This window comes from Eriocheir sinensis, chromosome 18, assembly GCF_024679095.1.
Source record: "Eriocheir sinensis breed Jianghai 21 chromosome 18, ASM2467909v1, whole genome shotgun sequence".
Classification (NCBI taxonomy): domain Eukaryota; kingdom Metazoa; phylum Arthropoda; class Malacostraca; order Decapoda; family Varunidae; genus Eriocheir; species Eriocheir sinensis.
Genome location: NC_066526.1, coordinates 9,948,201 through 9,972,541, shown reverse-complemented (window position 1 = coordinate 9,972,541; position 24,341 = coordinate 9,948,201). Strand labels below are relative to the sequence as shown.

Here is a 24,341-nt window from a genome sequence, read left to right as displayed (position 1 = left end):
TCCTCCCGAAATTGACCTCTCTTTCGGGCACCTCTTTGGATTATTTTTAGGAGCAGCAAGTACTGGGCTTTTTTTATTATTGTTTCCTTTTTTAGTGTCTTTGAGTTGTCTCCTTTGTTGTAAAATACACACACAAAAAAAGAAAGAAAGATATATACGTGTTGAGCTCCAAAAGGTGTCCTGGAGGTGACTGCAAAGAGTAAGGAAGGAAAAAGATGTCAGAAATATATCATCAACGAAAAGAACGAATAAAGTTTTCAGTAACGGATTTTAATTACGAAGAGAAAAAATGGTAGCGACAAATTGATTAAAAGGTGAATAAGTCAATGCAAGGCGCGTGGACGGCTGGATAGTGTTATAAATATACTAAAATGAAAAAAAAAATATGAATGGGAACATCTTTTCTTATATATGAAACATTGAAATTAGTATTAGAAAGTAAAGGTGAAGGCAAAATGTGTTAAAGATGGTCAGTTTGTGAGTTCAAGGAATGAAGTTATGAGAAAGTCATAAATTAGCCCAAGTAAGGTTTTTACTGATGCGTTTTGATTAGTTACAGAAAAAAAATGAGGTACACTGATGAAAAGGTGAACGGGTGAGCGAAAAGCACATAGATAGCAAGGCAGTGTTAAAATATATATCAGCAACGGATGAAGTTGAATAGTGGTTCCAGTAACGCGGCTCAGTCAGTCAGAAAATGGTAGTTGATGGCATTATGAATACATCAAATAATATAAAGATAGTAAGCGGGGTTGCACTGGTGAATTAGATTATTTAAATGGAAACAAAACTAAAATAAAAAGCGATGAGGGAAATAGATGAAGCAGAGCTCGAAAAGAAAAAAAAAAAAAGTAAAAATACATAGTATAAAAACGATAAAAAAAAAATTTATATGTGCTGTGCCTAAAAGAGGAAAGAAAGAAAAAAAGAAGGTAAACATCAGGTGGTGACGGCAGGGCATGTGGAAGGGAAACAAACAATAGCAACAAAAATAAAAGGAAATATCTTAACATTAAAAGTTGAATCACTGGCGAGTTTAATTATTCGGCTGAAAGCAGAAAAAAATAGAAGGCAAAGAATGAGGGAAATGTGTGAGGTGAGAGTGGAGTAATATTGAGTCAAGCAAAATCAGAAAAAAATTAATAAGAAAGTATTGAAGTGCTTGAAACATAGGCCGAGGAAGACTGGACAAAAAAGAAGGTGAATATATTGGTGAGGGCAGAGTAAGTGTAGGGGAGACATGTGTCAGAAATATACATACAGGAACGACGGACAACAGCAAACAAGAAATAATGACGGATAACGATGGACAACACCAAACAAAAATATTAATATAAAATGCTGAACATTAGCAAACAGCAGTGGTGGGCATCGATCACTTCACTTTTTTGCTGTTCCGATCCCCGATCATCCGATCAGTTTGGGCAACTGATCCGATTCCGATCATCCGATCATTTTTCAAGTACTGCTGATCCGATCACCATTCCGATCATCCGATCAATAAAATTTATAATAATTACTATTATTTTTTAAAATAAGAATTACAAGAAACACCTATCTAGCGATAGTGACCATTAATTTCCTATCTTTCCTGATTAAATAGCTTTCTGAATAACAGATATTGGTCCATAAATAAATTAGTTACAAGAAGAACATAAGCAATAAGGTTTTGATTTTAAGTGAGCCGGTGTTGTGTCATCTGTCATCCACGTATCCAAAGACATCCCATCCTGATCTGCGCATGCGTGGAACCCGATGTTTAAAACACAGTGTTGATATCGTAGTTTGTCCAGGTAAGATATGGCGGCAAGACAGCATGGCAGCTTTTAAGGGAAAATGGCCAAATTTAAAAATGACATGGACCCCATAATTCAGATAGCCTACCATTAAATTGAGAGAATGTCAGAAACATTACCATCAATCAGAAGAGAGTGTAGGTTATCTCATTTATCACATTTATCGACATATAAGGGGTGTAGGTTATCTCATTTATCACATTTATCGACATACAAGGGGTGTAGGTTATCTCATTTATCACGTATATCGACATACAAGGGGTGTAGGTTATCTCATTTATCACATTTATCGACATACAAGGGGTGTAGGTTATCTCATTTATCACGTATATCGACATACAAGGGGTGTAGGTTATCTCATTTATCACATTTATCGACATACAAGGGGTGTAGGTTATCTCATTTATCACATTTATCGACATACAAGGGGTGTAGGTTATCTCATTTATCACATCTATCGACATACAAGGGGTTTAGGTTATCTCATTTATCACATTTACTGACATACAAGGGGTGCAGGTTACCTCATTTATCACATTTACCGACATTCAAGGGGTGTAGGTTATCTCATTTATCACATTTACCGACATACAAGGGGTGTAGGTTATTTCATTTATCACATTTACCGACATACAAGGGGAGCAGGTTATCTCATTTACCACATTTACCATATCAGTGCCACAGCCAACAGAACGCTGGGGTTCCTGAGGAGGAATTTACATAACTGCACACCTGACATTAAACACATAGCTTATGACACACTTGTGAGACCAACACTGGAATACTGCTCCACGGTGTGGGATCCTTACACGCACATAAACATTGATAGGTTAGAACAAATCAACACCAAGGCGGCTAGGTTCATTATAAACAATTACACTCGAACGTCTGGCATCACAACACGGATCAAACAACAGATAAACATGGAACCTCTTCACATACGCAGACAAGCACACAGACTTACACTTATGTACAAGATCACAAACACTCACATTGACATTAACCCACAAACATACCTACACAAGGCAAACAGTCAACGTACTCGTAACACACACATTCATAAATACCAAACATATCACACTAACACTGACGCATACAAGCACTCATACTTTCCACGCACCATACGTGACTGGAACAGCCTCCCTCAACAGATTTTAGATTGCGGTACAATAGACACATTCAAAAAACAAATACATACTCACTTGTCACCACAACACACCAACACTAACAATTACACTTGATTCATTTCCCTCCCCTTCACACTCGGCTCCCCCGTCCCCCCAACAGCCAACAAATATGCATGTTATGCACCTTCTTTGGTGCCCTGCGCATTATTATCCAGATCCAGATCCAGATCCAGAGTGGAACAGACGTAGAAGTCATGTGGTGAGCGCCAACACGATAGATACATTTAAGAAGAGGTTAGATAAGTTCTTGGATCGGAGGGGTATGGGGCGTTAGTTTGGTGCCGTGGTCTGGGCCAATGTCAATATAACTATATAGACATTGATCTGGGCGGCATGTTGCGCTGTCTCGCGAGACCTCCTTCCTCCTCCTCCTCTTGTTGCGGGGGGAGCCCGACGGGTGGGTGGAAGGGTGTCGAAGGAAGGAATAAATTAACGATCAATAATTATCGCTTGATTTTTTAGATAAGGACCCTTATTGAAGTAACTATTTAGCAACATGTATAAAATTAATTGTAAGAATTATGCAGTCACTTGTCATGTCAACGTTGACCACTTTGTTTTTCTGTGATCGGAAGTTAGTTTGTGAAGTTCTGATCTCCACAGTCCGATTACCTTTTACAACGATGATCCAATCTTTGCATTCCGATCGTCAAGTGCTGTTCCGATCAGATCGGAAGATCGGACGATCGGACTGATGATCGGAAGTGCCCAGCTCCGGCGAACAGGAAATATTATCAGAAAAACGATGAACAAGAGATATCAAGAAATACTGATAGAAAAACAATGGACAATAGCAAATAAGAAATATTAATAGAAAAACAATGGACGGGAGCGCACCAGAAATATTCATACACAAACTATGGAGAACAGCGAATAGCATATCCAGCGACGGCTCTTCAAACATTGACGCCACCCATCCCACGCCCCTGCAGCCGCCAACCTTCGGCCATTAGTAAGTACAGCAAAAAGAGTCTCAATGTTAATATTTTTCCTCGCAGCTTAGTCCTGTCCGTTACCAATGAGAACTTCACGGCCAGAAACGCTACATCGAAATTTCTTCCCGGTTCCCATTCGGCATAATATATTTGACGTTTTCTTCTAAATATTTTTTTTTTGCTACTTACCTAAACTGAGCCACGATTAGAAGTTATTACAGCGGTACAAGAAACATATCAATGCTGCATAAAATATTCTACTAAGTTCCCAATATACATTATATATTTAACGCTTTCTTCAGTTAATTTTCTACTCATCCTGAACCACGATTCTTTTTTATACCACGGCATAGAAAATATATCAATGTTGCATAAAAAAATACTCATTTCTAATCCCGCAGAACCCTAATACACTTAACGTTTTCTTCTATATTTTTTTGTACTTATACCGATCCATGCTTTTTTTTTTCACCACATGGTCCAGAGTCTAGACCCATTTCTGTTTGCCTTTTATCTTGCCAGGCACTTTTCTTCTTTATTAATCCCATAATTCATCATTTTTCTTTCTTTCGCCAACCTCCATTCACTTCACTGCATTTTTCAAATTGTCCCATGATATAACATATCAAAATGCCATGTAAAACACAACATTCTTTCCTTGGATACATTCTCTTCACCAAAACCAAAACTCCTTTCTTCGATATAATGCTCTTAGTTTGTTTTTCTTTAGGATTCCACTCGACACATTTTCTCCAACACACCAACAACGACACACATACGTAAAGAGGAACAAATTATTTTTCCTTAAACATTAGAATACCAAAACACCTGCTTATTTCCCTTTGATTATGAAGCAATTATTCAACTTCTTTTAATAGAAGACCCACCCTTCAGGAACTTAACGACTCAAGGCTGGAGGCTGCAGAACGCTTAGCCTCAGACCTTACTATTATTTCCGATTGGGGCAAGAAGAACCTGGTGTCCTTCAACGCCTCAAAAACACAGTTTCTCCACCTATCCACTCGACACAATCTTCCAAACAACTATCCCCTATTCTTTGACAACACCCAGCTATCACCTTCCTCAACACTAAACATCCTCGGTCTATCCTTAACTCAAAATCTCAACTGGAAACTTCATATCTCATCTCTTACTAAATCAGCTTCCTCGAGGCTGGGCGTTCTGTACCGTTTCCGCCAGTTCTTCTCCCCTGCACAGTTGCTGTCCATATACAGGGGCCTTGTCCGCCCTCGTATGGAGTATGCATCTCATGTGTGGGGGGCTCTCCTCACAGCTCTTCTTGACAGAGTGGATGTAAAGGCTCTTCGTCTCATCAGCTCTCCTCCTGATACTGATAGTCTTCTTCATGTTAATTTCCGCCTATATGTTGACTCTCTTTCTATCTTCTATCGATATTTCCACTGCTACTGCTCTTCTGAACTTGCTAACTGCTGCCTCCCCCTCCCGCGGCCCCGCTGCACTCGACTTTCTACTCATGCTCATCCCTATACTGTCCAAACCCCTTATGCAAGAGTTAACCAGCATCTTCACTCTTTCATCCCTCACGCTGGTAAACTCTGGAACAATCTTCCTTCATCTGTATTTCCTCCTGCCTACGACTTGAACTCTTTCAAGACACCTCTCCTCCCGAAACTGACTTATCTTTCGGCCACATCTTTGGATTCTTTTTAGGAGCAGCGAGTAGCGGGCTTTTTTTTTTATTAATGTTTACTTTTTTGTGCCCTTGAGCTGTCTCCTTTGCTGTAAAAAAAAAAAAAAGAAAAAAAAAATGTCCCAAAGCATCATATTTTCTCCAACATAGAAAAGCAGACAAAAACACAGTCCATTTCCATCAACACTCGCTCATTACGAGCACTCATTACGAGCTCATTACCACCTCCTCCTCCTCCTCCTCACCTTGTTGCTACTAATCACACAAACACAGACACCCCTAAAATAAGACGACCTAATCTCTTCGCATCCCATTTTCTGTTGCAATGGTACGACATGCCAAGTAAAAAAAAAAAAGTCTAAATAACAAGAAAAAGGACACCCAATCCTCTACAATCCCATGTTCTACTGACGAAGGATGTGAAGCGGAAAAAAGAACCCAAAAAAGAAAACGGACAAAAAAAAAAAAACGGGAAAAGAGAAAAAACAAACGCCAGGCATCAACGGGTCCTAAAAAATCCCAATGTTCCGTCCACCTCTCAGTCTGTGCCGAAACAAAGGCAAAATATTATGGCGGGAAGGGTGTGTCGGGCAGGGCCGGGGCAAACACGGGAGTCACATAGAATGATCGAATTTCTAGAAGAAAATTATCTAAGCCAAATGGTTTCTGAGCCAACTCGACAAAAATAATATACTCGACCTTGTTATAACGACCCAAGATAACCTAGTCAGTAGTGTCACGGTAGGAGAACACCTCGGTTCTTGCGATCATAAATTAGTGCGCGTCGACATTAGAGCTCAATCATCAGTGACTGAAAATAAAGTAAAAGTGCCCAATTTCAAAAGAGCTAACTTCGTAGAAATCTGACAAAAACTAACAGAAATACAACTATCAGATGACGGCAACGTAGATGAAGCCTGACTAAGCCTTAAAAATCACTTACCCACTCAGCAGAACACATTCGTCCCCTTGTGCGAGAAGCGAATTAACACTAATAAAAGCCCACCGAGGTTTAATAGCGAAATTAAACAATCAGTCAATGAGAGAAAATTGTTTTACAGGTTAAAGAAAGAACAAAGCACGCCCGAAAACATTAGACTTTATAATGATGCCAGGCGACGAGTAAAAAAGACTAGTAGGTCAGGCAAAGCGTAGATATGAAGAAAATATTGCAGCCAACTGTAAAAATAATCCGAAATCTTTCTTCAGTTACATAAACAACAGAAAGGCGATCAAAAGTGGTATTGGACCTTTAACAAACAGCGACGGTGCACTAGTGACTGACAGCCAACACATTGCAAACCTCTTAAACAATTACTTTTCCTCGGTGTTTAATACTAACAGTCTTCCTCTCGCTACCAACAACACCAGTACTATTGTAAATCTCGAGCATGCATTGCCTAATTTTGAAATAACAACCGATGAAGTCCTTAAAGCTCTCCATTCACTTAAAACAAATAAAAGTCCCGGACCCGACAAAGTATATCCTATACTACTTAAATAAACAAAGAGTGAAATAGTCTCCTCCCTCACTACCGTATTCAATATGTCCTTGCGACAAGGCATCGTCCCTTCGGATTGGTAAAAGGCTAACGTGACACCGATTTTTAAGAAAGGAGACAAAAAAATACCAGGTAACTACCGACCCATTAGTCTAACCTCAATTGTAGGTAAGTTAATCGAGAGCATAATTAGAGACAAAATTGTGAGTTACCTCGAAAGCCACTCATTAATTGGGGATTCACAACTCATGGCTTCGGTAACAAAAGATCCTGCCTGTCAAACCTACTGACCTTTTATAACGATCTCTTCTCAATTTATGACGTAACCAAATCAGTGGATGTAGTCTATCTTGATTTCCAGAAAGCGTTTGATAAAGTCCCACATCATAAATTACTTTATAAATTAAAGCAAATAGGCATTGACGGTCAAGTACACCAATGGATCGCGAATTGGTTGAGCAACAGACAACAAAGAGTAGTGATTGACGGATTTAACTCAGAGTGGGCGCCGGTCACTAGTGGCGTCCCTCAGGGCTCGGTTCTTGGCCCAGTGCTCTTCATTATTTACATCAACAACGTGGATGTTGGACTCAATAATCGCATTAGTAAATTTGCAGACGACACAAAGATTGGTAACTCGGTTCTCATTGACGAAGACAGGCAAAGCCTCCAAGAGGATTTGCACAAAATTTCAGCTTGGTCGGATAAATGGGAGATGCCCTTTAACGTAGACGAGTGCCAGGTCCTTCAAGTTGGAACAAAAAATAAGAAGTTCGATTACGAGATACGCGGCGTTAAACTCACAAGCGTTCAATGCGTTAAGGACCTGGGGACTAAAATCGCATCAAACCTCAAATTCTCACATCAATGCATCGATGCAGCAAATAAAGCGAACAGAATGTTGGGCTTCATTAAAAGAAACTTTTTATTCAAAAATAAAGATGTAATACTTCCGCTCTACAATAGTTTAGTCAGGCCCCACTTGGAATATGCGGTACAGTTTTGGTCTCCCCACCATGCAAAGGACATTTCTAAACTAGAAGGTGTTCAGCGTCGAGTAACAAAAATGATCCCTTCCTTGCGCAACAAATCCTACGAAGAAAGGCTTTCCACCCTTAACATGTTCTCTCTTGAGAAACGTCGCCTCCGAGGAAAACTGATCGAATGTTTTAAAATACTTAATGGTTTCACGAATGTAGATAGATCAAAATTGTTTATGATCGATGACACTTTGCGAACGAGGAACAATGGCACAAAACTCAAATGTAGACAAGTAAATTCAGACTGCACCAAATTTTTCTTCACCAACGTTGTAGTGCGAGAATGGAATAAGCTCCCACCATCAGTGGTCCAGTGTAACACGATTGACTCCTTTAAAAACAAACTCGACCGTCACTTCCTTGAACTTAATATTAACTAGAGTAGAAAAGCAACGTTTTGGAGCCTTCTGATTAATGTAAAATCACTTAGGTTTAAGGACAGAGCACCTAGTCTGGACCATGGGGTCTGTGTGGTCTGATTTTCTATGTAAATCTCTCTCTCTCTCTCTCTCTCTCTCTCTCTCTCTCTCTCTCTCTCTCTCTCTCTCTCTCTCTCTCTCTCTCTCTCTCTCTCTCTCTCTCTCTCTCTCTCTCTCTCTCTCTCTCTCTCTCTCTCTCTCTCTCTCTCTCTCTCTCTCTCTCTCTCTCTCTCTCTCTCTCTCTCTCTCTCTCTCTCTCTCTCTCTCTCTCTCTCTCTCTCTCTCTCTCTCTCTCTCTCTCTCTCTCTCTCTCTCTCTCTCTCTCTCTCTCTCTCTCTCTCTCTCTCTCTCTCTCTCTCTCTCTCTCTCTCTCTCTCTCTCTCTCTCTCTCTCTCTCTCTCTCTCTCTCTCTCTCTCTCTCTCTCTCTCTCTCTCTCTCTCTCTCTCTCTCTCTCTCTCTCTCTCTCTCTCTCTCTCTCTCTCTCACTCTCTCACGCACACACACACACACACACACACACACACACACACACACACACACACACACACACACACACACACACACACACACACAAACACACACACACACACACACACACACACACACACACACATGCTGCCCAGAACTTCAATCAACCCTAACCTCTGCGACTTTGTTCAAGAGGGGCACAGAGAACAGCATGGTCCAAGCGAGAGTCGTAGATCAAGGCAGCCACTTTTTATGAAATATGCCTGCGCCACTAACGGACTGGAGTCACCCAAAAAGCATAACACCTGTATGGATGTGGTGACTGCCGTGGGAATTTTTCTAAAGGAGTGGGATTTTTTTTTCTTTTTTCTTTTGAGGGGGGGCTGACTTGGAAATGTGATAAAGTAAACCTCTACATAAGAAAAAAACTAATAAGAACTAAAAATACGAATAAGAACAACAATTTAAGAAATCAATCAATAACAGTATGAAATAACAACGAAAAAAAATCCTTCCTTCACAGCCGCCAATGAATGTGTTGATGTGTGGCAAACAGGGTGAAGGCGATTTTAGTAAAGCGTTCGACAAAGTTCCTCATCACCGGCTATTACTAAAATTACAGGCTCACGGCGTAGATGGGAGTTTTGAACTGGATCAGGGCGTTGCTTAGTGGTAGGAAGCAGAGAGTGCATATCAATGGTAAAAAATCTGAATGGGGCAGTGTTACGAGTGGAGTCCCTCAAGGGTCGGTGCTGGGTTTCTGCTTTTTTATTTTTTACATCAATGACTTGGACACAGGAATTAGTAGTGATGTCAATAAGTTCGCAGACGATACCAAGATCGGTAGAGTAATCCAGTCACACAGGGACGCTATCGTTCTCCAGGATGAGCTTGACAGACTATATGATTGGGCGGGGAAGTGGCAAATGGAATTCAATGTTGGGAAGTGTATCATTTTGAGTGTAGGTAGGAGTAATCCCTCACACAGTTACTCCTTAAATGACACTCCTCTAAGCAGGTCTGGGCGTGAGAGAGACTTAGGAGTCCTAGTGAGCGCTGACCTCCGTTCTAGGGTTCAATGCATTCAGGCTAAAAATCGGGCCAACAGAGTACTGGGTTTCATCTCATGGAGCGTAAGTAATAGGAGCGCTGAAGTCATCCTCAAACTTTACTTAGCACTAGTTAGACTTCATCTCGATTATGCAGTTCAGTTCTGGTCTCCCTACTATAGAATGGATATAAAGATGCTAGAATCTGTACAGAGGATGATGACAAAGATGATTCAGGGGGTGAGAAACTTGCCTTATGAAGACAGGCTGAAGCATTTAAATCTACACTCTCTAGAAAGGCGAAGGTTGCTAGGAGACTTGATCGAAGTCTATAAATGGATGAAAGGCTTTAATAAAGGGGATGTCAATAAAATTTTTATAGTAAAAGAGCCAGGTAGGACGAGTGGCAATGGTTTTAAGTTGGACAAATTCAGATTCAACAAAGACATAGGCAAGAATTGGTTCACCAATAGAGTGGTGGACGAATGGAACAGGCTTGGGAGCCATGTTGTGGGTGCCAATACCGTAGATACATTCAAGAGGAGGTTAGATAAGGCCATGGATGTTGAGGTAAGGTGGGGTTGAGTGTACAGGAGCTGCCTTGTATAGGCCAACCGGCCTCTTGCAGACACCTTACGTTCTTATGTTCTTATGTTCTTATGAATGACACACACACACACACACACACACACACACACACACACACACACACACACACACACACATCACCGCTATCGGCGCTTCTACTCTCAATCTTGTAATGCCATAACCGTATTTCACTGTTCAGAGATAGATCCCCCCCTCCCCCCTCACCTTGTCCTCTTCCCCCTGACCATTCCCCATACCACACCTCGCATGCCTCTCCCCCTGTCCCCTTTTCCCTTACTCAAAACGTCCGTGCCTCACCTCCCTCTCTCCCTCGCCTTTCCCCCTTACCACACCTCCCCCTTTCTCTCTCCCCTCTTCCCTCCCTCTTCCCTCCTACCACATCTCCCCCTCTCCCTCTGTCACTTCTCCCCCTCCCCATTACTTCGCTCCCTTTTTCCTTTACTCTCCCCCATGACCCTTTTCTCTCCCTCCCTCCCTTTTCTACCTTCACGCCTCTCACTGTCTCTTTCTCCTCTCCTTCCCTTTCTCTTCCTCCCTACTACATCTCCCTCTCTCCCCTAAACTTTGCTCCATGATCCTTTTTATCTCTCTCTCCCCTTCTCTCGTATCTCTCGGATTCTCTCTCTTAACTAACCTGTTGTCCTTCTACACTAAAGTAATCGAGGCGGGTGACCGAGATGAAAACTGACATATTATATCTAGATTTCAGTAAAGCGTTCGACAAAGTCCCTCATCACCGGCTATTACTAAAATTACAGGCTCACGGCGTAGATGGGAGTTTTGAACTGGATCAGGGCGTTGCTTAGTGGTAGGAAGCAGAGAGTGCATATCAATGGTAAAAAAAATTGAATGGGGCAGTATTACGAGTGGAGTCCCACAAGGGTTGGTGCTGGGTCCTCTGCTTTTTATTATTTACATCAATGACTTGGACACAGGAATTAGAGTGATGTCAGTAAGTTCGCATATGACACCAAGATTGGTAGAGTAATCCAATCAGACAGGGACGCTACCGTTCTCCAGGATGAGCTTGACAGACTATATGATTGGGCGTGGAAGTGGCAGATGGAATTCAGTGTCGGGAAGTGTAGCATTTTGAGAGTAGGTAGGAATAACCCCTCACACAATTACTCCTTAAATGACACTCCTCTAAGCAGGTTTGGGCGTGAGAGAGACTTAGGAGTCCTAGTGAGCGCTGACCTCCGTCCTAGGGCTCAATGCATTCAGGCTAAAAATCGGGCCAACAGAGTACTGGGTTTCATCTCAAGGAGCGTAAGCAATAGGAGCACTGAAGTCATCCTCAAACTTTACTTAGCACTAGTTAGACCTCATCTCGATTATGCAGTTCAGTTCTGGTCCCCCTACTATAGAATGGATATAAAGATGTTAGAATCTGTACAGAGGAGGATGACAAAGATGATTCAGGGGGTGAGAAACCTGCCTTATGAAGACAGGCTGAAGCATTTAAATCTAAACTCTCTAGAAAGGCGAAGGTTGCGAGGAGACTTGATCGAAGTCTATAAATGGATGAAGGGCTTTAATAAAGGGGATGTCAATAAGATTTTGATAGTAAAAGAGCTAGGTAGGACGAGTGGCAATGGTTTTAAGTTGGACAAATTCTGATTCAACAAAGACATAGGCAAGAATTGGTTCACTAATAGAGTGGTAGACGAATGGAACAGGCTTGGGAGCCATGTTGTGGGTGCCAGTACCATAGATACATTCAAGAAGAGGTTAGATAAAACCATGGATGGTGAGGTAAGGTGGGGTTGAGTGTACAGGAGCTGCCTTGTATAGGCCAACCGGCCTCTTGCAGACTCCTTACGTTCTTATGTTCATATATTCTTAACTCCCCTTTACTCTCCCCTCTTCTATCACCCCCTCCCTTCCTTCCTCTCCCAATTCTCCATTTATTTCCCTCTATTCCATTGTCTGCATTCACTCCACTCCACTGACCTTCTCCCCCCTTCACCCCTCTTCCTCCTTCTCCTCTCAACCCCCCCACACTCCCTCCCTCCCCTTTCTGCTATCGACCCTCCCCTCTTATCATTACCCTACTCCTACCCACACCTCATTCCCCTATTTTAATCCCATCCCCACTTCCCTCCCAACCCCCCTCCCGTTCCCGTCTCCCCATCACAACAAATCACAGTCGCCTGATGTTCATGTACTCCCCATCGCCCCATTCATCCTCCCTCTTCTCCAGCTGACGCCACAATAGCCCCCCCATTCCCTTCCTCCTTTCTCTTGACCCTTTGCTAACCCTTCCTCGCCTCCCTTTACTCATAGTCTTGCAATTTCCCTTCCCCTCTCCTCTACCCTCCCTTCATCTTGTGCTCTTATATATATATATATATATATATATATATATATATATATATATATATATATATATATATATATATATATATATATATATATATATTTTTTTTTCCTCTCAGTCCTCTCTTTCCTAATACATTACACGTTACATGCTTTTCTCTTCTATTTCTCCTTGTCTTCTTTGCTCTCCAACACTTCCCAGTTTTCAGAATTCTGTTTGAAGGGAGGCAAAGACTGTCACTTAAAGGTGGCACATGTCATCCTCATCCACTTTACAAACTGCACTTGTCTTATTATTTTCCAACTTTTTCTCTTCTCTTTTTCGGGTGGTGGCTGGGACGGTCACCCCATACACAGACATTCACCAATCTATACTTTCTTTCTGTTCTCCTTCTTTCAGGGTGTAGGAAGGGGGCAGGTACTCGATGATATAAGACCAACGAAAGAAGAAATGAGGGAAAGGAAAATAAAAAAAAAGAAAGCGGAGTAGAATGAATGGTGGAAGAGATGGAGGAAGAGATAACATAAACGGACACACATACACATTTCAGTCTTTCTTCTTTCGGTCAGTGGGTGGGGGAGAGGTAGGTATTCCATATGCAAAAGATCACACACGTATATTTTTCTCTTCCAAAGCCTTGATCTGCAGAGAGGCAACAGTAATGGCGGCCCAAACGTCGACTTCCAGCACTTGGCGTCTGGCTCGGGCCGCGGCCTGCACTGAATCCGAAATATCATCCTCTTGCCTAGCCATTCATGCAGGGAAATGGTGGTGGGGGATGAGGGAGAAGGGAGGGGTAGGGAGGAAGAAGGGGAAGGGAGAAAGGGAGAGGAGGAGAGAGCGGAAGAGGGTGAGGCAGAAAGTGTTGAAGACGAAGAGGAAGAGAGAACAAGGAGGAGGAGAAAGATAGTGATGCGAAAGTAGAAAAAGTAAAAGATGCGGAAAAAGATGAGAGGGAGAGGGAGGAAGAGGAAGGGGGGGAAAGGGCAGAGGTGGAAAGGGAGAGGTGGAAAGGGTGAGGCAGGAAGTGTTGAAGATGTGGAGGAAGAGAGAGCAAAAGGAGAATGAAGAGAATGATGCGAAAGAAGAAAGAGTAAAAGATGCTGAGGGAGAGTAAGAGGAGGAAGAGGATGGAGTGTGCGAGTAATAAGAGAGGGGGGGAGGGAGGGGGAGGAATGGAGGGAGAGTGTGTTGAAAATGGGGAGGAGGAGAGAGCAAGAGCGAGGAAGGGGAGAGGTGGAGACAGAAATAGTGGATGATGGGGAGGGAGAAAGTAAGGGGATGGAGTGTCAGGGAGAGGACGGGGAGGGAAAGGTATATATAGAGAAAAAGAGGAAGAGGAGGAAAGAAGGGAGAGGGAAAGTTAAAAGGAATTATGGAAACATGGAAACATGGAAATGCAGGCAACAGAAAGCCTATTGGCTCATTACGAGGTCGCCCGCTTGGGTGATTTAATCTGCTCGATCGCCACTTGGGGCTTGGTGAGCAGTGAGAAGAAAGGGAAAATAGAGAGGAGAGGGAAAGGGAGCAGGCAGGATGTAGGAGAGGATTGAAAAATGAAACTGAAAACAAAACAAAATATAGGGAAGGAGTATGGAAGGAAAGGATGGGTGGGGTGATGAGTAGTGGGGCAGGATGAAAGAAAATGTGAGAAGGGAAATAGGAAAGGATGTGTGGGAAAGATATGGCGGCAAGGAGATATGGAGAAAAAATGGAGTAAATGTGAAAAAGCAAAGCGATAAGGCAGAAAAACAAGAAAAGGACATAGAAAAGAACGAAAAACAATGGGAAACTTACCAAAATAAAGGAAAATAAGAAAAAGGGAATAAAATAATATATAAAAGGAAAAAAATATAAGACAGGAGTAGAAAAGCAGAGGAAGTAAGCAAATTTAAAGAAGGAGAAATAAAAGGAAAGAAGACAGAGAAGCTAAGAAAGGAGAGAAGAAAACAAGGAGATAAAGAGTCTGCTGGAAGATAAATTACGAACTGATAAAGAGACAAAAGGACGGAACGATTTATAAAGAAGAGAAAGCAGAGAAGAGACAAAGACTAATGGAGACAAAGGAAGAGAAAGAGAAAAAAAGGGAAAAAGAAGAAAACAAACAAAATATATAAAAAAAGAAGACGGACAGAATGCCAAGACAAGAGAGAAAGCCAAGTAATGGAAGTGGACGCTTTGCAGAAAACAGGAGAAAAAAAAAGAAGACGTGAATGTAGTGGAAAAAGAAAAGATAATTTTTTTTTTTGCAAGGAAAGAAAAATCTGAAAAAATATAAACAAGAGTAAGAAGGAAAAAAAAGGAGGGGGGGGGAGAAAGACACAGTGGGAAGAATAAAAAAAGTTAGGAAAAAGGAGAAAATGAACAAGAGAAACTAAAGAGATTAAGGAGAAAAATGTATGAAAACAGAGAGAGAGAGAGATTTACATAGATTTACATAGAAAATCAGACCACACAGACCCCATGGTCCAGACTAGGTGCTCTGTCCTTAAACCTAAGTGATTTTACATTAATCAGAAGGCTCCAAAACGTTGCTTTTCTACTCTAGTTAATATTAAGTTCAAGGAAGTGACGGTCGAGTTTGTTTTTAAAGGAGTCAATCGTGTTACACTGGACCACTGATGGTGGGAGCTTATTCCATTCTCGCACTACAACGTTGGTGAAGAAAAATTTGGTGCAGTCTGAATTTACTTGTCTACATTTGAGCTTTGTGCCATTGTTCCTCGTTCGCAAAGTGTCATCGATCATAAACAATTTTGTTCTGTCTACATTCGTGAAACCATTAAGTATTTTAAAACATTCGATCAGTTTTCCTCGGAGGCGACGTTTCTCAAGAGAGAACATATTAAGGGTGGAAAGCCTTTCTTCGTAGGATTTGTTGCGCAAGGAAGGGATCATTTTTGTTACTCGACGCTGAACGCCTTCTAGTTTAGCAATGTCCTTTGCATGGTGAGGAGTCCAAAACTGTACCGCATATTCCAAGTGGGGTCTGACTAAACTATTGTAGAGCGGAAGTATTACATCTTTATTCTTGAATAAAAAGTTTCTTTTAATGAAGCCCAACATTCTGTTCGCTTTATTTGCTGCATCGATGCATTGATGAGAGAATTTGAGGTTTGACACGATTTTGACCCCCAGGTCCTTAACGCATTGAACGCTTGTGAGTTTAACGCCGCGTATTTCGTAATCGAACTTATTTTTTGTTCCAACTTGAAGGACCTGGAACTTGTCTACGTTAAAGGGCATCTCCCATTTATCCGACCAAGCTGAAATTTCGTGCAAATCCTCCTGGAGGCTTTGCCTGTCTTCGTCAGTGAGAACCGAGTTACCAATCTTTGTGTCGTCTGCAAATTTACTAATGCGATTATTGAGTCCAACATCCACGTCGTTGATGTAAATAATGAAGAGCACTGGGCCCAGAACCGAACCCTGAGGGACGCCACTAGTGACCGGCGCCCACTCTGAGTTAAATCCGTCAATCACAACTCTTTGTTGTCTGTTGCTCAACCAATTCGCGATCCATTGGTGTACTTGACCATCAATGCCTATTTGTTTTAATTTATAAAGTAATTTATGATGTGGGACTTTATCAAACGCTTTCTGGAAATCAAGATAGACTACGTCCAATGATTAGGTTACGTCATAAGCTGAGAAGAGATCGTTATAAAGGGTCAGTAGGTTTGACAGGCAGGATCTTTTGTTACGGAAGCCATGTTGTGAATCCCCAATTAAAGAGTGGCTTTCGAGGTAACTCACAATTTTGTCTCTAATTATGCTCTCCAGTAGCTTACCTAAAATTGAAGTTGGACTAATGGGTCGGTAGTTACCTGGTATTTTTTTGTCTCCTCTCTTAAAAATCGGTCTCACGTAAGCCTTTTTCTAATCCGAAGGGACGATGCCTTGTCGCAAGGACATATTGAATACGATAGTGAGGGAGGAGAGTATTTCGCTCTTTGTTTCTTTAAGCAGTACAGGATACTTTGTCGGGTCCGGGACTTTTATTTGTTTTAAGTGATTTGAGAGCTTTAAGGACTTCATCGGTTGTTATTTCAAAATTAGGCAATGCATGCTCGAGATTTACAATAGTACTGGTGTTGGTGGTAGCGAGAGGAAGACTGTTAGTATTAAACACCGAGGAAAAGTAATTGTTTAAGAGGTTTACAATGTGTTGGCTGTCCGTCACTAGTGCACCGTCGCTGTTTGTTAAAGGTCCAATACCACTTTTGATCGCCTTTCTGTTGTTTATGTAACTGAAGAAAGATTTCGGACTATTTTTACAGTTGGCTGCAATATTTTCTTCATATCTACGCTTTGCCTGGCATTATTATAAAGTCTAATGTTTTCGGGCGTGCTTTGTTCTTTCTTTAACCTGTAAAACAATTTTCTCTCATTGGCTGATTGTTTAATTTCGCTATTAAACCAAGGTGGGCTTTTATTAGTGTTAATTCGCTTCTCGCACAAGGGGACGAATGTGTTTTGCTGAGTAAGTGATTTTTAAAGCTTAGCCAGGATTCCTCTACGTTGCCGTCATCTGATAGTTGTATTTCTGTTAGTTTTTGTCGGATTTCTACGAAGTTAGCTCTTTTGAAATTGGGCACCTTTACTTTATTTTCAGTCACTGATGATTGAGCTCTAATGTCGACGCGCACTAATTTATGATCGCAAGAACCGAGGTGTTTTCCTACCGTGACATTACTGACTAGGTTATCTTGGGTCGTTATAACAAGGTCGAGTATATTATATTGTCGAGTTGGTTCAGAAACCATTTGGCTTAGATAATTTTCTTCTAGAAATTCGATCATTCTATGTGACTCGCCTTCTGTACCTGACAGTGTCACCCAGTCGATATGGGGGAGGTTAAAGTCTCCTAATATCAGTGAGTCGTTGTTATTAAGTGACTGCCTTAAGACGCTGTACATTTCAAGATCGTCATCGAGTGATTGCCCGGGAGGTCTGTAGGTGACAGATATATTTAAATTGACTTTTGCAATGTTTATTCGCACGCACAAATGCTCAACGTTACTGTTTCCCGGTGTTTTGTCAGTGGGTTGCAAATACCTTTTGACATAAAGGGCAACGCCACCGCCTCTACAGTATACACGATCTTTGTTGAAGAGTCTGTAGCCATCTATGTTGTATTCGGAACTTAAATCAATATTTGTGGTGTCGATAAATGTTTCGGTTATAGCAATTATGTCAAAATTTTCTGTTAGAGCAAGACATCTCAGTTCATCAAATTTGTAGCTTAGGCTACGCGCATTGAAACTAAGGATTTTTAAGTTATCTAGAAGCTTGGTAGTAGAAGTGGTGGTACTTGCGGGATCACGGTTACGGGTTTGTTGCGATGCACGGCGTCTATTTACACGGGTGGGGTGGAGGGACGTGGCTGTGACTCGTTTTTTGCTAGGATGACACGTACTGCGTCGTTGAGGAGCCTTCCGAATCTGGCTGCCCCGATGGGAGACAGGTGCAATCCGTCCCTGTGGAAGAGCTCACTTTGTCCATAGAAATTGTCCCATGCGTTGAAGAACTCCACGTCAAGCTCCCTACAAAGAGTCTGTAAGCGGTTGTTTAGGCTGAAGGCCTTAATGAAAAAGTCGCTCTCAGCCCAAGTCCGTGGTAGAACTCCTGAAATCAAAATGTTAGGGGATATAGACTTATACTGCTGGATGAGCCTACGGTACTTCTCCAGGAGTTCCTCAGACCGGGTCGTGGTGACGTCGTTCGTACCTGTGTGAATAACAAACAGTGAATCATTAGTAGCCTGGGAGGAGATCTCCTCAAGAGCAGCAGTTACATCGTCTATCCCAGCACCAGGATAGCAATAGTTCCGTCTTCGACGAGGAACTCTCCCGCAGAACTCAACGACCTGCTGGCGAATCATGGAGTCACCCACCAGGAAGGTGCTCTCCTGCTCGTCCTCCTCCTCCAGAATGGCAAACCTGTTGAAGCAATGAACAGGATAAATCGCTTGTCTGGCTGGTTTGGCTCCTCCATTCACGACGGTGAAGCCATCATGGGCGGTGCCACTAGCATCCTCCCGTTGCGTGGTGTTGTCCGCTGGTGTCGACAGTACCGCTGAGGGCAAGGGGGCGGTTGGAGAAGGGTTTGGCACCACAGCAACGTTAGCCTGGATGAATTCCTGCAAGGAGGCAACAGTGCCAGAAAGCTCTATTATTTTATTCTGACCTGCTTCCATCTTCTCTTCTTGCTCCTGCAGTCTTGTCTCGAGGTGCTGCCTGGTGAGAGAAGGCTCTATTATTTTATTCTGGCCTTCTTCCATCTTCTCTTCTTGCTCCTGCAGTCTTGTCTCGAGATGCTGCCTGGAGAGACACTGTCGACAGACAGCAGAACGCCCTGTAAAAAAGTGAGCTGAGAAGCTACCGTTACAAGTACTGCACTTCTTAGGCACCATCTTAGCTGAAATGAAAGAGATAAAAACACAAAGTGAAGGGGATTAGGAAAGGGGGTGAGGTGTGTGAGAGGTAGTTTAGTAATGGAGGAAAAGTGAGAGAGAGGAGGAGTAGGAAGGGATGTGAGGTGAGTAAAGAGGGGAAAAGAGAGGGGATGAGTGAGGTGTGTGAGATCAAGGAGGGTTAGGAAATAGGTGAGGTGAGTGAGAGGGAGTTTGGGAAAGGAGGTAAAGAGAGAGAGAGGGGTTGAGGCTGAGAACAGAGAAAAGAGGAAGTGTGAGGTGGTTGAAATACGCCAAGATTTATTTGTTCCTCAGTTATTGTTTCTTCCTGACGCGGGGAGGAAGGAAGGAAGGGAGAGGAAGAAAGAAAGGAAGGGAGGGAGGAGGAGAAGAAGAGAGGAAAGCCAGATGCAGTTTTCTGTATCACTTGCTCTTTCTTTTTGTATCCGTGTGTGTGTGTGTGTGTGTGTGTGTGTGTGTGTGTGTGTGTGTGTGTGTGTGTGTGTGTGTGTCACTTTGGTATTCATCCAGCGCTCATCTCTTTCCTTTCAGGTATTTTTCAATTCGTTTTATTTTTTTCTGCTCAGTTTTAAAACATTTTCGTGTCTCTGTTCAATGCTCCGTTAGTTAGTCAAGTAATCAGTCGGTCAGGCGTCCTGTTAACTGTCTTTCTGTCTGTTTTGTTTGTTCGCCTGTCCGTTCTTATGTCTCTTTCTATCTGTTGAAAAGTTTGTTTATCTCTCTTTCCCGTTTCTGCCTGCGTTTACCTGCTGCCCGTCCACCTGTGTGTCTGTCTGTCATCATGTCTGTCTGTCTATCTGTCTGTCCAAGTCCATTCGAAGCTTATGTCTTTCGTCTCTCTCTCTCTCTCTCTCTCTCTCTCTCTCTCTCTCTCTCTCTCTCTCTCTCTCTCTCTCTCTCTCTCTCTCTCTCTCTCTCTCTCTCTCTGCCGGCGGGGTCGTGTACGGCAGGAAACGTTTCAGGCTTCGCTAACCTAAATTTAACCTTGACTCGCAAGGCTCGGTGAGGAAAGCAGAATGAAAAAACAAAAAAAGAAACTGCACAGAAAGAAAATAATACAGCATTTAAGAGATAAAAAAAAGCCAAAGCAATGAGAGAAAACGCCCATTAAAAGGAGACGCTTGCACACCTTTGCTCTAAAAATAAAGAATATAATGAATAGCAAACAGAGAAATGTTATGATACTTATAGATGAAAAAGGAAGAAGACAAAGTTCATAAGAAAATAAAATAAAATGAAGATGAAACACAATGCAAATCTTCACCTTCCTCCTCCACACCCCTCCCCCCCCAAAAAAAAAAGAATGGTGAAGAAAGAAAAAAACAATGCCATAGCAATAGTATGGAAAAAGGTGAAAACAACAAAGAATACAATAAAACAAAAGGATAAAGGAGGGAGAAAACATGTACGTACTGTCATCCACGTCAAAAGAATTAAAAAAATGATGAATTGCTCAAGAAGGAAAAAAAAGCGGTACAATAAAATATAGAAACAAAATAGAGAAGTTAAATTGTATTCGCCGGACACCTGACGCAACATATAACAAACGAAAAAAAAATATAGAAAACACAGGAAAACAAACTGTATCCACCAGTGCTTAACGGCAGAAAAGATAAATATTAAAGAAAAAAAAAGAAAACAGTGTTACAAAAATGATAAAACAGAATCCGCCAGAGAAATTCAGAAAAAAAAAACATTGAAAGGAAAAAAGTGTGAAAACTAGCAAAAACTCTTTATTGGAAGCCCAAAAAAAGCAGCATCGACCTAAGGAAGAAAAATACGTATTTACAGAAAAGCAAAAAGTAAAAAACAAAGAAAGAAGATTAGTGAACGCAAATAAAAGCCACAAAAACAAAAGAAAAAAAAGGGAAAATAAAACAAAAACAAATTACAATAGTTAAATACTTTAATTAGAATCCAATGACAATCACAAAACAGCCTTCACCAAGCACGCACGCACAAAAATAAAACTAAACATTCATAATAGTAAAAACACATTGAAAAACTAATCCAACAAATGGTTTAGTGTACGGCCTCTCATGTTATTGAGTGGAAAACGGGAGGCGCGGACTGGAAAAAGAAGTGGGAGGAAAGGCGCGGAGGAAAAAAGGAGACAGGGAGAGAGGGAGGGAGAGACGTGAGGGAGGGACTCGTAGGCAGGCAGGTGGAGAGCAAGATCGTGGAGAGAAAAATGCATAGGTAGGCGAAAGGAAGGAGGAGCGAGAGAGAAAGAGAGATCGGTGGAGGTAGAGAGCGAGGGATATTCGTAGGAAGTTAGAGATGGAGGAAAAAAGAGAGAGATGGATGTAAAAAGAAATGGATATTGGTGGGAAGGCAAAGAGGAAAAAGAGATATAAAAAACGGCAGATAGAGTGCGAGGGAGAATACTGAAGATAGCTTAGGTAGAAGGCGGATAAAACATAGTAGGCACAGAGATAGACAGAGATATAGAGAAAGGAAAACATTTAAGTAGATAAAACGGAATAAAAAGGCGCAGGAAGAGAGTTCTAGACCGAGGAAATTAAGGGATGACATGAGATAGAAAGGGAAAACAAAGAGACAGGAGGGAAGGAGAGGGAGTTAATATATAAGTGATTGCTTGTGAAGGTAGTAACATTAGTACAATACAATTTGATAGAAACAGAAGAGAGGGGAAGGGGTGGAGAAGGAGATAAAGAGTCTACCGTAACAAAAGTAAAAACTATAAAGGACGAGTAAGTTAGTTAGACAAGCGCCTCACATAACAACACAAAGCGACGCGTGGGTTGTCTAAGCGGCTTAACGAAGCTTACGCCTGTACTCCAAGCTCTTCCTTCCTCGGCCATTCCCTCGACATCAGTTACAACAATATCATTACGCCAGACTCCCAACGAGCTATCCATGAACCACTGTTACGGGTTAATGGATACGCCCAACACAGCAATTCTCCCTTTCAGTAACATTATGCTGCAGATATGTTAAGAGGAAAGGAATTCGAAGGGAAGGATATGGAATTCAAATAAGACGAGAAACCGTTTAGAAGCTGACGTAGGTTGAAGTGGTAGTGAATGACAATCCTTAAGAGGGGAGAGTTTAGAATACGATCATCTGCTCGGGTTTAAAGCAGGAAAAGCTTTGAGAATATCCTTTATATTTATTTTTTGTCACTGTGAGAGAATGGACAAGTGGTGAGCGAGGAAGAATAGGAGAGATAATTTCTAGCAGTCGTTACTTAAGTTAATAATGTGTGTGTGTGTGTGTGTGTGTGTGTGTGTGTGTGTGTGTGTGTTACCCGCAAGACATTCGCCGACGCGCACTTGATCAGGATGAGTAAAGCCGGGTTCCCACTATCCGGTTTTGACTGTCCCGTCGACGTTAATGACGTCTCAAAAATGGTGGGCGCTCGGTACTGAGAAGATGGGATCCATCACACCGCTTGTTGACAAACAAACCATTGACCCCATAGACGGAAGCGACTTCTTGATTGCTGCCTTTGTATACTTGCTGCTGGGTCAGAAGGCAGGCCAGCTAAGAGGAGGCGAAGGTTTTGGCCACGCCAACAATTATTTCAATCTTTCGTTCCCTCGCACGCTCTCGCTCTCTTCATTCTTTTATTCACTTCTTTTCCGTAATCTCCTACTTTTTCTTTTCCTTCATCTCTCTCCTTGCCTTATTTTTTTCTTACTTTAAAAAAAAAATCTATACATTTCATCTTTATTTCCTTTCTTTCTTCATTATGTTAGTTTATTTAAAAGATGTAATATTTCTGTGTAACTTCCCTATTATTTTTTTTCTTTGTCTTTATTTCTCATACCTATTACTATCTCACCATCTATCTATCTATCTATCTATCTATCAATATCAATCTATCTATCTATCTATCCCACTTTCCATTTCACCCGGAGCAGCACACAGGACGCACCGGGCCTCGGCAAGTGTATCATTATGTAGATTAAACCAAACGGACGCGAGCATGTAATATGAAAGAACTTGAGACGGAGATTAAACAGCGGCCGGGCATCCATTCCGAGGCAGTGCCCTCTTAATGTGCGGAGCCCCGGAAGATGGTGGGCAAAGAAAACATGGAATGGAGACGTGGATACGGAAACACGAACATAGGAGGAGGAAAGCTTAATATTAATAACAATAAAAATTATAATAATAATAGTAATGGAGTTGGGGATGTTTCATTAAGGTCTCAAAGGATTAATATGAGGCTGGCTTGATGGCAAAGGAGTGAGGGAAGGAGAGGAGGAGGGAAAAGGGGGGATGATGTGGAGGTGGGTAAATGGTGGAGGAGGGAAGGTACAGAGAAGAATAGGAAGGATGAAATAGAGTAAAAAGAAGAGTAGAGTGAAACAGAAGAATGGGAAGAAGGAAATAAAGAGAACAGAAAGAGAATAGTGGGGAGAGATAGTTATGTGGAGGAAGAAGAGAAAAATAATAATGAAAAAAGGGGATGCTGCTGAGGGGACCAAGGGTAAAGTGGGTTATGAGGGGAAGGAAACGTGAAAAGGGAAGTGCAAGAAGGAGAAAACGAATGAAAGGGCAAAGGAAAAACAAATAGTTCAGAGTTGTATTTGGATATGAAAAAAAGGCTGAAGAAAGGATGAAGGAAGGGAAGAAGGGAGAGAGGTAATACAAATGAATGAGTAAAAGGTAGGGTGGGGAGGAAGGAGGAAAAGTGAAAAGGCCAGAGCACGGTAAGTTTTGTCATGATTTTTTTCAGCTTATTCGCCTGTTTCTCCTCATTTTCCTTTAACCTTTATTTCGTTGATTCACAGCCGAGGAAACATCTGGCGGCGAAAGACGATTTTTTTTCTGTGTGTGTGTGTGTGTGTGTGTGTGTGTGTGTGTGTGTGTGTGTGTGTGTGTGACATATAGAAGAAATGAAAATTACGAAAAGCTTCACGTTTTGTTTCCACAGT

The 24,341-nt window shown here is 41.8% G+C and overlaps 1 protein-coding gene across 1 annotated transcript in view; it reads left to right on the top strand.

The window, feature by feature from the left end:
- The first annotated feature begins 22,830 nt into the window (after nucleotides 1-22,830).
- The window catches only part of LOC127000174 (kin of IRRE-like protein 1), a 64,989-nt gene continuing 63,478 nt past the window's right edge, over nucleotides 22,831-24,341 (top strand). The window contains exon 1 of the mRNA XM_050863566.1: nucleotides 22,831-22,924. Coding sequence (XP_050719523.1) covers nucleotides 22,831-22,924 — 94 coding nt within the window. The remainder of the gene's footprint in view (nucleotides 22,925-24,341) is intronic.